This window comes from Fringilla coelebs (genome assembly GCF_963513975.1).
Source record: "Fringilla coelebs genome assembly, chromosome: 3".
Lineage (NCBI taxonomy): Eukaryota > Metazoa > Chordata > Aves > Passeriformes > Fringillidae > Fringilla > Fringilla coelebs.
In genome coordinates this window covers 1,463,036-1,478,250 of record NC_140030.1, presented here as the reverse complement: position 1 = coordinate 1,478,250, position 15,215 = coordinate 1,463,036, and the positions used below count along the sequence as shown (strand labels likewise).

Sequence of the window (15,215 nt, the reverse complement as noted above, 5' to 3'; positions counted from 1 at the left end):
TTCATGTTTCCATGAATATCCAGCACAGATAAATCCCCTGGAATTTCCTCCCTTGTTTCCATGAATATCCAGCACAGATAAATCCCCTGGAATTTCCTCCCTTGTTTCCATCAATATCCAGCACAGATAAATCCCCTGGAATTTCCTCCCTTGTTTCCATCAATATCCAGCATGGATAAATCCCCCTGGAATTCCCTCCATTGTTTCCATCAATATCCAACACAGATGAATCCACTGGAATTCCTTCCCTTGCTTTTATCAATATCCAGCATGGATAAATCCCCCTGGAACTCCCTCCTTTTTCCCCATCAGTATCCAGCACAGATCTCCCTGGAATTTGCTCCCTTGTTTCCATCAATATCAGCACAGATAAATCCCCCTGGAATTCCCTCCTCTGTTCCTCGCCTCCTTCTTCAGCTGAATCCTAAGGGGAGATGAGAAGTTCCAACGTTTTGGGACCTCTCCCACCCTGTTTATCCAAAAATCTCCATCCTCTGGGAGCTGAGGAACTTAACCATGGGGCTCTGCTGACATCTCCTGGTGGGAAGGGCTGGAGCTGGATTTGTCTCCTGGTGATCCCAGGTGCAGCAGAGCAGGATTCCCTTCCCAGGTGCAGCAGAGAGGAGTTCCCTTTTCCAGGTGCAGCAGGATTCCCTTCCCAGGTGCAGCAGAGCAGGATTCCCTTTTCCAGGTGCAGCAGAGTTCCTCTTTCCAGGAGCAGCAGAGCAGGATTCCCCTTTCCTGGTGCAGCAGAGCAGGACTCCCTTTTCCAGGTGCAGCAGGACTCCCTTTTCCAGGTGCAGCAGGATTCCCGTTTCCAGGAGCAGCAGGGCAGAATTCCCTTTTCCAGGTGCAGCAGGATTCCCCTTTCCAGGTGCAGCAGAGAGGAGTTCCCCTTTCCAGGTGCAGCAGAGCAGGATTCCCCTTTCCAGGAGCAGCAGGATTCCCCTTTCCAGGTGCAGCAGAGCAGGATTCCCTTTCCAGGCGCAGCAGAGCAGGATTCCCTTTCCAGGTGCAGCAGGATTCCCCTTTCCAGGTGCAGCAGAGCAGGATTCCCTTTTCCAGGCGCAGCAGAGCAGGATTCCCTTTCCAGGAGCAGCAGGATTCCCTTTCCAGGTGCAGCAGAGCAGGATTCCCCTTTCCAGGAGCAGCAGGGCAGGATTCCCTTTCCAGGAGCAGCAGGATTCCCCTTTTCCAGGTGTAGCAGAGCAGGATTCCCCTTTTCCAGGTGTAGCAGAGCAGGATTCCCTTTTCCAGGTGTAGCAGGATTCCCCTTTCCAGGTGTAGCAGGATTCCCCTTTCCAGGTGTAGCAGGATTCCCCTTTCCAGGTGTAGCAGGATTCCCTTTTCCAGGTGCAGCAGGATTCCCCTTTCCAGGTGCAGGAGGATTCTCTTTCCAGGTGCAGCAGAGCAGGATTCCCCTTTCCAGGCACAACAGAGCAGGATTTTCCTTTCCAGGTGCAGGAGGATTCCCTTTTCAGGTGCAGCAGAGCAGGATTCCCCTTTCCAGGTGCAGCAGAGCAGGATTCCCCTTTCCAAGTGCAGCAGAGCAGGATTCCCCTTTCCAGGTGAAGCAGAGGAGGATTCCCTTTTCAGGTGCAGCAGGATTCCCTTTTCCAGGAGCAGCAGAGCAGGATTCCCCTTTCCAGGTGCAGTAGGATTCTCTTTCCAGGAGCAGCAGGGCAGAATTCCCTTTTCCAGATGCAGCAGGATTCCCCTTTCCAGGAGCAGCAGGATTCCCTTTCCAGGTTCAGCAGGGTTCCCCTTTCCAGGTGCAGCAGAGAGAAGTTCCCCTTTCCAGGTTCAGCAGGATTCCCCTTTCCAGATGCAGCAGAGTTCCCCTTTCCAGGTGCAGGAGGACTCTCTTCCCAGGTGCAGCAGAGCAGGATTACCTTTCCAGGTGCAGCAGGATTCCCCTTTCCAGGTGCTGGATCCTGGCTCATGGCCAGAGCTCCAAAAGTGTGGATCACCCTTCCTTCGGCTGTTCCAAGGACAGGTTGGGCAGGGCTTGGAGAAACCAGGAGGTTCCAGAATCCCGGGATGGTTTGGGTGGAAAGGGATGTTAAAGATCATCCAATTCCTGACACGTCCCACTGTCCCATTATTACCCAACTGGGTAATAATTAGCATAGACTCCATGATTACAGATTAATCTTTATTAAGAAACTCACTGCTTTTATAGACAGTTACGAGACAGCTGGACTTGACTGGTCCTTTAATTAAAACACCATCACCAGTGGCTAATTAAGAAACCACCCTTGTTAAACAAATCTCCATAACACATTCCACATGTTCACCAACACTAGGTGCAGGAGGTTAAGATAAGAATTGTTTATCATTCTTTTCTCTCATCTTCTCACAGCCTTTCTTCATGTTTCCTCACAGAACAATACCTGGGAAAGTCATCTGCTGCTCTCTGTGGCCAGAGAGCTGCTGCCACATCCCAGATTGCTCCAAACCCTGTCCAACCCAGCCTTGAATACTCCCAGGATGGATGGGGCAGCCCCTGGGCACTGCACCCATCCATCCTGGGCCTGGCTTTGGGAATGGCCTCGGGAAAAACAGAGCCACCATTTCCATTTATCTTTATTAAGATCTTAATCTTTATTAAGATTGTTTTTATAGACAGTTATGATACAGCTGGACTTGATTGGTCCTTCAATCTAAACCCATCACCAGTGGCTAATTAAGAAACCACCCATTGGTAAACAAATCTCCATAACACATTCCACATATTCCCCAACACCAAGTGCAGCAGGTTAAGATAAGGATTGTTTCTCATTCTTTTCTCTGATCTTCTTGCAGCCTTTCTTCATGTTTCCTCACAGAACAGTACCTGGGAAGGTCATCTGTTGCTCTCTGTGGCCAGAGAGCTGCTGCCACATCCCAGATTGCTCCAAACCCTGTCCAACCCAACCTTGGACACTCCCACGATGGATGGGGCAGTCCCTGGGCACTGCACCCATCCATCCTGGGCCTGGCTTTGGGACTGGCCTCGGGAAAAACAGAGCCTCTGCTCTCCAGGATGCAGCTGAGGCCGCCTCCTTCCCACTCTTGATCCCCCATGTCCCCCTTCCCACCACAGCATTGCCTCCCAGGAGAGGGGTGGGACAGGGCTGCTCCAGGCCAGGATTGTCACCCTCACAGAGTGTCCCTCCTGCCTCCTCTTGCAGGAATTACTTCCACCTGCCCTACCTGGAGAAGAAGCCCTGCATCTACATCCGGAGCTGGTGGCAGGACCAGCGGCGCCGGCTCTACAACGCCAACATCATGGACAAGATCGCCGACAAGCTGGTCAGGGATGGACAGGGATGGACAGGGAGGGGTGGAGGGACAGGGGGACACCGCTGGGACGTGGGGCTGGCACCAGGCACAGCCACAGCCAGGCTCCCTGCACCTTGGAGCAAAGCAGGGATGGACAGCGTCCAAAAAGGGGAACATTCCCAGTGAGGAATCACCAAATTCCAGCAACTCCTTGAGAATTCTGTGGGTCAGATCCAGATGTCCCCACAAAAGGGGACAGGGGTGGGGAGGCTGTGTCACCTGGGCTGGAGGGGTGAAGCACTCATGTGGCAGAGCCAGGGAAGGGAAAGGCCCAGGGAGAGCTCAGAGTCCCTTCCAGAGCCTAAAGGAGCTCCAGGAGAGCTGGAGAGTGGCTGGGGACAAACCTGGAGGGACAGGACACAGGGAATGGGTACAAACTGGGAAAGGGGAGATTTGGGCAGGATATTGGCGTGGAATTCTTTCCTGTGAGTATGGGGAGGCCAGGTGGCTCCCAGCCCAGCCCAGATGATTCCAGGTGATTTCCCAGGTGATGCCCAGCCCTGGTGATCCCAGGTGATCCTAGGTGATTCCCAGCCCACCAGGTGATGCCCAGCCCACCCAGGTGATCCCCAGGTGGTTCCCAGCCCAGGTAGTCCCAGGTGATCCCAGGTTCCCAGCTCAGGTGATCCCAGGTGATTCCCAGCCCACCCAGGTGATCCTGGGTGGCACCTAGCCCAGGTGATGCCCAGTGATCCCAGTGGTCCCCAGCCCAGACCAGATGATCTCAGGTGATTCCTAGGCAGTTCCCAGCCCACCCAGGTGATCCCCAGGTGATCCCAGGTGATTCCCAGCCCAGCCCAGATGATCCCAGGTGATGTTCAGTCCCGGTGATTCTCCAGGTGATGCCCAGCCCAGCCAGGTGATCCCAGAGAATTCCCAGGTGATTCCCAGACCAGGTGACCCCTGGTGGTTCCCAGCCCAGCTTAGGTGAGCCCCAGCCCAGACGAGGTGATCCCAGGTGGTTCCCAGACCACCCAGGTGATCCCAGGTGATGCCCAGGTGATCCCAGGTGATACCCAGGTGATCCCAGGTGGTTCCCAGCCCAGCCAAGGTGATCCCCAGGTGATGCCCAGTCCACCCAGGTGATCCTAGGTGATTCCCAGCCCACCAGGTGATCCCCAGGTGATGCCCAACCTACCCAGATGATCCCAGGTGATCCCAGGTGCTTCCCAGACCACCCAGGTGATCCCCAGGTGATGCCCAGCCCACCCAGGTGATCCCAGGTGATCCCAGCTGCTTCCCAGACCACCCAGGTGATCCCAGGTGTTTCCCAGCCCAGCCAAGGTGATCCCCAGGTGATGCCCAGCCCACCCAGATGATCCCAGGTGATCCCAGTGGTCCCCAAGCCCAGACCAGATGATCTCAGGTGATTCCTAGGTGGTTCCCAGCCCACCCAGGTGACCCCAGGTGATTCCCAGCCAAGGTGATCCCCAGGTGATGCCCAGCCCACCCAGGTGACCCCAGGTGATTCCCAGCCCACCAGGTGATCCCCAGGTGATGCCCAGCCCACCCAGGTGACCCCAGGGGGTTCCCAGCCCACCAGGTGATCCCCAGGTGATGCCCAGCCCACCCAGGTGACCCCAGGTGATGCCCAGCCCACCCAGGTGACCCCAGGGGGTTCCCAGCCCCCCGTCCCTCACGCTGTCCCCGTTGGTGCCGCAGGAGGAGGGCCTCAACGACGTTCAGGAGATGATCAAGACGGAGAAGCCGCACCCGGAGCGCCGGCTCCGCGGGGTCCTGGAGGAGCTCAGCAGCGGCTGCCTGTGAGTGACACGGGGGAAGGTGACACCAGAGGGCTGTCACCTCACCGTGCCCTGTCCTGGGGATGATGGGACAACATTCCATGACACTGGCACCATGCTGGATTTTTTGCCTCAGGCTGGAGCGCAGTGCTTCCATCCTGCACCCCAAACACCCCAAAGCAGAGGGGGACACCTCGGTCCTGTGGCCCCCACAGGCTGGTGGCCTGAAGGGTGGCTGTGCTCAGCTGGGGCTGGGCTCTTTCTCCAGGCAGCACTGACAGATTGAGAGGACACAGCCTTGAGTTTGGGAAGGATGTTGAGGAGCTGGGGAGTGTCCAGAGCAGGCAACAAGGCTGGAGAGGGGCTGGGAACACAAACCCTGTGAGGAACGACTGAGGGAGCTGGGGGTGCTCAGCCTGGAGAAAAGGAGACTCAGGGGTGCCCTCATCACTCTGCACCCCCTGAAAGGTGGCTGGGCTCAGGTGGGGCTGGGCTCTGTCTGCAGCAGCACTGACAGAACCAGAGCACACAGCCCTGAGCTGCACCAAGGGAAATACAGGCTGGATATCAGGAAAAAGTTCTTTACAGAAAGGGTGATAAAGTTCTGGAATGTTCTGCCCAGGGAGGAGGTGGAGTCCCCATCCCTGGGTGTGTTTAACAAAGCCTGGATGTGGCACTGGGTGTCAGGGTTGAGTTGAGGTGTTGGGGCTGGGTTGGACTCAATGGTCTTGGAGGTCTCTTCCAACCTGGTGATTCTGAGAATTCTGTGGATTTTGGGAATTTGGGGAATTCACGGAGACTGGGGAGGGGGTGGTCACCATTGCGGGGGGTATTTAGGAGAAGCCTGGATGTAGCACTGGGTGCCAGGGTTGAGTTGAGGTGTTGGGGCTGGGTTGGACTTGATGATCTCAAAGGTCTCCTCCAACCCAATGATTCTGTGAATTCTGTGAATTCTGTGAATTCTGTGAATTTGGAGAATTCCTGGGGAGGCAGTGGAGTCACCATCCCTAGAGGTATTTAGGAGAAGACTGGATGTGGCACTGGGTGCCAGGGTTGAGTTGAGGTGTTGGGGCTGGGTTGGACTCGATGATCTTGGAGGTCTCTTCCAACCTGGTGATTCTGTGAATTCTGTGAATTTTGGGAATTTAGGAAATTCACGGAGACTGGGGAGGTGGTGGTCACCATCGTGGCGGGTATTTAGGAGAAGACTGGATGTAGCACTGGGTGCTATGGCTGAGTTGAGCTGTTGGGGCTGGGTTGGACTCAATGGTCTTGGAGGTCTCTTCCAACCTGGTGATTCTGTGGATTTTGGGAATTTGGGGAATTCCCGGAGACTGGGGAGGTGGTGGTCGCCATCCCTGGGTGTATTTAGGAGAAGCCTGGATGTAGCACTGGGTACCAGGGTTGAGTTGAGGTGTTGGGGCTCAGTTGTTGGACTTGATGATCTCAAAGGCCTACTCCAACCCAATGATTCTGTGAATTTTGTGAAGTCTGGGAATTTGGGGAATTCCTGGGGAGGCAGCGGAGTCACCATCCCTAGAGGTATTTAGGAGAAGCCTGGATGTAGCACTGGGTACCAGGGTTGAGTTGAGGTGTTGGGGCTGGGTTGGACTCAATGGTCTTGGAGGTCTCTTCCAACCTGGTGATTCTCTGAATTCTGTGGATTTTGGGAATTTGGGGAATTCCTGGAGACTGGGGAGGTGGTGGTCACCATCCCTGGGTGTATTTAGGAGAAGCCTGGATGTAGCACTGGATGCCAGGGTTGAGTTGAGGTGTTGGGGCTGGGTTGGACTTGATGATCTCAAAGGTCTCCTCCAACCCAATGATTCTGTGAATTCTGTGAATTGTGGGAATTTGGGGAATTCCTGGGGAGGTGGTGGAGTCACCATCCCTAGAGGCATTTAGGAGAAGCCTGGATGTGGCACTGGGTGTTAGGGTTCAGTTGAGGTGTTGGGGCTGGGTTGGACTCGATGGTCTTGGAGGTCTCTTCCAACCTGGTGATTCCATGAATTCTGTGAATTATGGGAGGCACCTGGTGGCACCTGATGACACTGATGTCCCTTTCTGAGTCCATGGTGTGAACCAGCCTCTTATCCACAGTTTTGTTGCAAATTGTTGGGAATTTGAGCATTTTCCAGGGATGTGGTCAGGCTGGTGGGGTGGGAAGGGAACCCTGGGAAGGGTTCCCATGGGAATTCCCTTTTTCCTGCAGGCGCTTCCTGACCTTGGCTGACAAGGACCAGCACCACTCGTCCCGCACCAGGCTGGACCGGGAGAGGCTCAAATCCTGCATGAGGGAGCTGGTGAGCAGGATCTGATCCCTAAAGGGGATTTGGGAGAGCTGGAGAGGGACTGGGGACAAGGCCTGGAGGGACAGGACGCAGGGAATGGCTTCCCACTGCCAGAGGGATATTGGGAATTAGGCATTGGGTTGTTCAGGGAAGCTTTGGGAAGAGTGGAGGAAGATTCCTGAGCAAGGGCTGGAATTTGGTCCATGGACATGTTGGTTTCCTGTTCCTATGGGTTGGGGATTTGGGGTTTAATTCTGACCCCAAAGTCCATTCAGGTCTTAGCAAAGTCCCAGGTGTCACTTCTGCCTCTGCTGGCTCCCTTCCACCAGACTCTGGGAAGAAATTTGGGAGCACAGAGCCGGAAAGGGAAATTTGGGAACCCCACTGAGCAGAGCTGCCCCAGGGACAAAGGTTTGGGGGTGATTTGGGGAACCCCACAGATGTGCCCCAAGGACAGTGGTTTGGGGGTGATTTTAGGAACCCCACAGAGCAGATCTGCCCCAGGGACAGGTTTGGGATGATTTTGAGAACCATACAGATATAAGCTGCTCCAGGGACAGAGGTTTGGGGTGATTTTAGGAACGCCAAAAAACAGTGCTGCTCCAGGGACAGAGGTTTGGGGTGATTTTAGGAACCCCAAAAAACAGTGCTGCTCCAGGGACAGAGGTTTGGGGGTGATTTTGGGAATCTATCAAAGCAGAGCTGCCCCAGGACAGGGGTTTGGGGGTGATTTGGGGAACCCCACAGAGCAGAGTTGCCCCAGGGACAGAGCTTTGGGGTGATTTTGGGAACCCCATAGAGCAGACCTGCCCCTGGGACAGAGCTTTGGGGTGATTTTGGGAATCTATCAAAGCAGAGCTGCCCCAGGACAGGGGTTTGGGGGTGATTTGGGGAGCCCCACAGAGCAGAGCTACTCCAGGGACGGAGGTTTGGAGGTGGTGGCCCCTCTTCTTGCCAAGGATGTGCAGGAGAGCTGGACGAGGAGCTGGTGGCTTCTCCAGCTGGCATGGCCAAGGTCACCAACTCCAGTGGCCAGCTGCATCCTCGAGAGCCAGGAATGTTAAATTCTCCACATTCATGTGGAAGCTCCAAGGGTCAGGTGCTGGGTGACAACGGGTGGGGCACCTTCCTGTCACAATCCGACACGAGACGAGCGACAGTCGCACTCTGAGATGTCCAAGGCAAAAAAGCAGCAATTTATTTCTGGACTCCGATATTTATAGAATTCTAAAAATGACCATGGCTTGGAGGATGAAATTGCCGCCTCTCCAACCACACTGGTCAAACCAACAGACCATCAATTCTCTCCTACTCCAGAAAGGAATACAAACCAATAATTATTTACATGAATTTACATGAATTATTTACATGAATTATTTACATGAATTTACATGAATTATTTACATGAATTTACATGAATTATTTACATGAAAAGTGCATGAAAAATTCCATTACAGAAAATTCCATTACAGAAATGTAAACATCAGAATGCTTAGAAGAACTTTTGAAGAACAGGGCAACACCTTCCTCAAGCCACCCCAAAATTCTCCAAGCTCAGGTGACACCTTTATGGTGTCACCTTCTCCCGGGCTGTCTCTGCCCTCTCAGACTCTGCCGTGCCAAGGACAACAAAAGGGTTTCTGAAGGTGTCCATCCTGACCTGGTGGGATTGAGGTGCCTTTCCTCGGTCCGAGCTGTGTCCTGATGTCCTGGCTGTGCCCACAGGAGAACATGGCCCAGCAGGCCACGGCCCTGCGCTCCCAGGTCAAGAGGAACACCATGAAGGACAAGCTGAAGCTGGTGCAGAACTTCCTGCAGAAGCTGCGGTTCCTGGCAGACGAGGTGGGTCCCTCACGGGCAGACATGGCTCTGGTGGGGCAGCTCGTAGGGACAGAAAGCTGGGATGGGATGGATGGATGGATGGATGGATGGATGGATGGATGGATGGACGGACGGACGGATGGATGGATGTGGGTGGATGGAGGGATGGATGGATGGATGGATGGATGGATGGATGGATGGATGGATGGATGGATGGACGGATGGATGGATGAACGGATGGTTGGATGGATAGAATGGATGGACAGATCTGGATGGATGGGGTGTGAATATGGATGGAATGGATAGAATGGATGGATGGATGGATGGATGGATGGGGTGTGGATATGGATGGAATTGATAGAATGGATGGATGGATGGAATGGATAGAATGGATGGATGGATGGATGGATGGATGGATGATGGATGGATGGATGGATGGATGGATGGATGGATGGATGGAATGGATAGAATGGATGGATGGATGGATGGATGGATGGATGGATGGATGGATGGATGGACGGATGGATAGAATGGATGGACAGATCCGGATGGATGGATGGATGGATGGGGTGTGGATATGGATGGAATGGATAGAATGGATGGATGGATGGATGGATGGATGGATGGATGGATGGATGGATGAATGTGGGTGGATGGATGGACGGAGGGATGGATGGATGGATGGATGTGGGTGGATGGAGGGATGTGGATGGATGGATGGATGGATGGATGGATGGATGGATGGATGATATAGATGGATAGATAGGGATGGATGGATGGATGGATGGATGGATGGATGGATGGATGGATGGGTGGATGATGGATGGATGGGTGGATGGATGGATAGGGATGGGTGGATGGATGGATGGATGGATGGATGGATGGATGGATGGATGGATGGATGGATGGATGGATGGATGGAATGGAGGGGGGATGGAGGAGATGGATTGTTGGATGGTGGATGGATGGATGGATGGACAGATGGATAGATGGATCCATGGATGGATGGGGATGGATAGATGGATGGACAGATGGGATGATGGATGGGATGGAATGGATGGATGGATGGATGGATGGATGGATGGATGGATGGATGGATGGGATAGATGGATGGATGGATGAATGATATGGATGGATGGGATGGATGGATGGATGGATGGATGGATGGATGGATGGATGGATGGATGGATGAATGATATGGATGGATGGGATGGATGGGATGGATGGAGACCTCCAAGGGCAGGAGAGGTCCCTCTGCAAGGAGCCGTTCCAAGTCCATGAGCTGCCCCATGATCCCTGTGCACTCCTGGGTGGGAATGAGATGATGTAAAAAAAATTAAAGAGTTTCCCAGGCAGGGACAGAGCTGAGTCCTCCCACAGCACAGCTGGAGATGTTTCAGCCACTCCCAGCTGTGGAGGGATCCTGTGGATCCCTGGGAAATCAGGAATTGGAAGGTGACACATTGAATCCCAGACTGGTTTGGGTGGGGAGGGATTTGAAATCCTATCCAGGTCCAACCCCAGCACCTCCCACTGTCCCAGGCTGCTCCAAGCCCCATCCAGCCTGGCCTAGGACACTCCCAGGGATCCAGGGGCAGCTACAGCTGCTCTGGGAATTCCAGCCCCTGCCCACCCTGCCAGGGAACAATTCCTAATTCCCAACATCCCATCCCTCCCTGCCCTCTGGCAGTGGGATCCATTCTCTGTGTCCTGTCCATCCAGGCCTTGTCCCCAGTCCCTCTCCAGCTCTCCTGGAGCCCCTTTAGGCTCTGGAATGTTTCCATGACATTTTTCCAGTTTAGGACTGGCTCAGAGGGGGTTCTTGTCCCTCCCTGGAGCTGCAGCTGTTCCACCTCCTGCTTCCAATTCCCATGGAAGGCTCCCAGCTCAATCCCAGGTTTCACCCAGGCCTTCCTTTGTCCCGACCCAGCCCAGATCTGAGGAGTGATGGGCCCAGTCCAGACTGGGAACTTCTTCCCTACACATGGATGAGGAATGGCCACTGCTCTCCCCTCCCCAAGCCCACTGAAGGAGGAGGGAACAAAAACCTTCAGTCTTTTATGTCCAAATTTATGTATTTTTAAACTTACCCACTGAAGGAGGAGGGAAGAAAAACCTTCAGTCTTTTATGCCCAAATTTATATATTTTTAAACTTACCCACTGAAGGAGGAGGGAAGAAAAACCTTCAGTCTTTTATGCCCAAATTTATATATTTTTAAACTTACCCACTGAAGGAGGAGGGAAGAAAAACCTTCAGTCTTTTATGCCCAAATTTATGTATTTTTAAACTTATAGCCAACATAAATGATGGGCATAAATCACACAAGACTCTGTTGAAACCCTAGACACTGAGAATTTTAAACTTTCCGTGCTGAAAGGCACAGACCCACAAGAGAACCCTGCATTTAACCTGAGGCTGTAAAGAAGACTTCCAAAATAAATTGATAGCACTGGGATTACAGGTGTGTAGTTAGAAGTGTGTGATATCACAAGGTGAAAAACTTAGAGTTTGGGGTTTTAGAATATAATAATAAGTATAAAGCAAAATGGAGGTTTTAAGACAAAAAATTTGTTCTTCTTTACCGTTTTTTTCCTTCTTCTTCACCATTTTTTTCCTTCTTCTTCATGAGTTTAAGTGGTATTTTGTAATTAAACAGAAAAGCCCCCATTATAGACTTTGAGTGATCAGTTATTAGATTAAAAGAGAAAATAATTTAGGTATCATTCCTTAATTAAATAGTTTAATGTTAAAAGACCTTATAACAAAAAATAGTTAACCATTTTATACCTTACTAATAAAAAACTCCAGAACTCACAGCTGTGAAAAAATAACATTAATAAAAAACAATAAACACCGAAATCTAAACACAAACTACCATCTCAAATACTTTTAATCCCAACCACAAGACTCCATTTTCTTCATGCCAAAAAAAAAGAGGAAAAAGCCAATTCTTTATTCACGTAACTAGTTTTTATACAGTTTTACAGACCTCGTGTGTGACTCCAATTGGTTAAGAGCTTTTTTTGCCAATTACTTTATTGGTTAGTAAAAGGCATTTTACTTGTCCATCAAATCTCTTAATTTTTTTCAATTATTATTCTTAAATTATTATTCCTAAATTATTTACGTATTTTCTTCACTGATTTTCATGGGATAGATTTAATGTTCATGCAGTTGTTAGTTGTTTTTCACCCAGGAATTGATTGTTATGTTAACAAGCTGCTCACACCAGGATTGTTTTCACATGGGAACTTGAAAAGTGCAAGCTTGACAAGGCTAGACCTAACAAAGCAGGCCTGATTTTATGAGACCTTTCTTTTATAATTTTTCTACTTTACTGCATCAATAAATCCCAGTTTCTTTCCTGATGGGCTTAGCTCTGAGCAGCTTTTTTGGAGTAGGAACCTCCAAACAATTCCAGTGCCCCCAGTGTGGCCACAGACACATTAATTATTTACGTATTTTCTTAACTGATTTTTATGGGATAAATTTAATGTTTGTGCACTTTTTAGTTGTTTTTTCACCCAGGAATTGTTATGTTAATGAGCTGCTCACACCAGGATTGTTTTCACATGGGAGCTTGAAAAGTGCAATCTGGACAAGGCTAGACCTAACAAAGCAAGCCTGATTTTATGAGACCTTTCTTTTATAATTTTTCTACTTTACTGCATCAATAAATCCCAGTTTCTTTCCTGATTGGCTTAGCTCTGAGCAGCTTTTTTGGAGTAGGAACCTCCAAACAATTCCAGTGCCCCCAGTGTGACCACAGGCACATCCACCTTCCACGGAATCTGTTGGATTTGCCTCCAGCACTCTCCAGCCCCACCGGTGCCTCAGTGGTCGGAGCCGGGGCACTGACGGGGCTCTCCTGTGGCATTCCCAGCCCCAGCACACGATTCCCGACGTTTTCATCTGGATGATGAGCAACAACAAGCGCATCGCCTACGCCCGCATCCCTTCCAAGGACATCCTGTACTCCATCGTGGACGAGGAGATGGGCAAGGACTGCGCCAAAGTGAAGACGGTTTTCCTCAAGGTGAGGATCCCTCTGGCCCAGGGGAGCTGCAGCCTAGAAGAGGGAATCTGGGAGATGGGGATGAGAGTTTTGCATCCATTTTTTACGGGGTTTGAATATGGGAAAAATAGGATCCGTACTCTGCTGGTTGGGGTGGAAATTGGCCCCTAGGGAGGGGGAAGCACTGAAATTACCCAGTCCTGGTAAGTAAGAAATGTTTGGAAAGAGGGAGATGTGTGATCCAGCTGGAAATCCAGAGAATTTCTGGCATAGTGTTGTGCTGTGAAAAGATGTGTGTCTGCTAAGGAAGGCAGGAGTCTCCTCTGAAAATAGAGAATGCAAACTCCCTCCCTCTGAATTATTGCAATTTTGAAATTAAAGGGCTCTCAGGCAAAGATATGGGAGCAGGAATAACAATTCTTTATTAAGGTTAAAATAAAATAAAATAAAATAAAATAAAATAAAATAAAATAAAATAAAATAAAATAAAATAAAATAAAATAAAATAAAATAAAATAAAATAAAATAAAATAAAATAAAATAATACAAAGCAACACTGACAGAGTCAGAGCAGGCCCTGGCACCCTGTGGGTCAGGATGGTGGCACAGTCCCATCCCAGGGGTGGCACAGCCCCATCCCATGGGGCTCAGCCCTCCTGCAGTGCCAGCTGTGGCTCTGCTGCAGCAGGATCCTGCACAAGGGGGGAGTTTTCCTCTGCAGCTGCAGGGCTGCTGGAGATGGGCCTGCTCTCCCTCTGGGAATGCAGGGCAGGAGAAAGCTGCTCCTCTGGGAATGCAGTGGGCAAAGGCTGCTGTGGTATCCCAAAATCTCAGATTGTGTCCAGGTAGGAATGCTTGGCTCCTCCCCTGGGCAGGGCATCTCCCAGTGGGATGATGGAATTTTATCAGCCATGCAGGGACACTCACTGCCCGTGAACAGAAGATAATTAATAATTAATGGCCCATTAACAGCAGACATCTCCTGGAGGGAGGATTGGGTGTGGAAGAGATAAAGAAAACTGCCCAATGAACAGAAGAGAACTGCCCCACCTCTGACAAATGGAAAATAGAACACACACCCCTAGCCACATCTTGCATTTCCAACCTAAGACACTTAGGAAAAGGAAACCACGGTGGGAAAAGGACAATGCCTGAGCCAGAGCATGATCCCAAAGGATCCTTGGGTTTAAGGAACAGCAGCACAATGCCCCAAAGAGGTTGGGTGCTCCTAGACGGGTCTGTCTGTCCGTATTCCCGATATCCACGTGAACTCTTCCATTCCCTGTGCTCAGCTCCCTGGGAAGAGGGGCTTCGGCCCTGCTGGCTGGACAGTCCAGGCCAAGATGGAGATCTACCTGTGGCTGGGCCTCAACAAGCAGCGCAAGGACTTCCTGAGCGGCCTCCCCTGTGGGTTCGAGGAGAAGAAAACCCCCCGAGGACAAAACCTGCCCTCCTTCCCACCCATCAGCCTCCTGTACACCAGTAAGGAGTTCCCATGGGATGGGGCATGGAGGGGGTGAGAGGGAGCCTGGCTGGACACCCCTGCTCCAAGGGCTTCCAGGAATTAAGGGAGACATTGTTCTGGTTGTCCCATGAGAGATGGGGGGTGGGAATTGTGTCCCCTCACCCCAATCCTGTTCAGAGTTTTCGTTGTGCACACAACAAGCAGGATGCCAAGGAAATTTGTATCCATTCAGGAATTGTGCTTTGAGTTGAGATCCTTCAGCCATGAGCAAAACCAGGCTCCTGAGATGTACCTTGGATGGGCTCTGTCCTGGTTTAGGATAAATATGGGAGAGAATTTCCAAAGGGGCTCCTCTAGAAAGCAGATTCAAGCAGCCCCTCCCTCAGTCAATTTGGGAAAAGATTTCCTTGGAGAAAAGTGGAAAAAAAAATATTTAACAGTCAAAGCATTCACCAGCACACAAAAATGAACAATATCAAATAATAAAACCTCTGGCTGCTCCAAAGGAGATTAGAAACTCAGAAAGTCCCCTCTGGGCTGTAGCTCAGCTCTTTC

At 51.1% G+C, this 15,215-nt stretch overlaps 1 protein-coding gene across 3 annotated transcripts in view; it reads left to right on the top strand.

Annotated features, from left to right (window-relative positions):
• OTOF (otoferlin) overlaps positions 1-15,215 on the top strand; it is a gene marked incomplete at both ends in the record, with an annotated part of 118,568 nt that overhangs the window by 68,335 nt on the left and 35,018 nt on the right. For all 3 annotated transcript variants that reach the window (XM_084203546.1, XM_084203545.1, XM_084203547.1), the window contains 6 exons: positions 3,174-3,294; positions 4,987-5,087; positions 7,279-7,369; positions 9,083-9,199; positions 13,064-13,216; positions 14,488-14,677. In XM_084203546.1, coding sequence (XP_084059672.1) covers positions 3,174-3,294; positions 4,987-5,087; positions 7,279-7,369; positions 9,083-9,199; positions 13,064-13,216; positions 14,488-14,677 — 773 coding nt within the window. The remainder of the gene's footprint in view (positions 1-3,173; positions 3,295-4,986; positions 5,088-7,278; positions 7,370-9,082; positions 9,200-13,063; positions 13,217-14,487; positions 14,678-15,215) is intronic.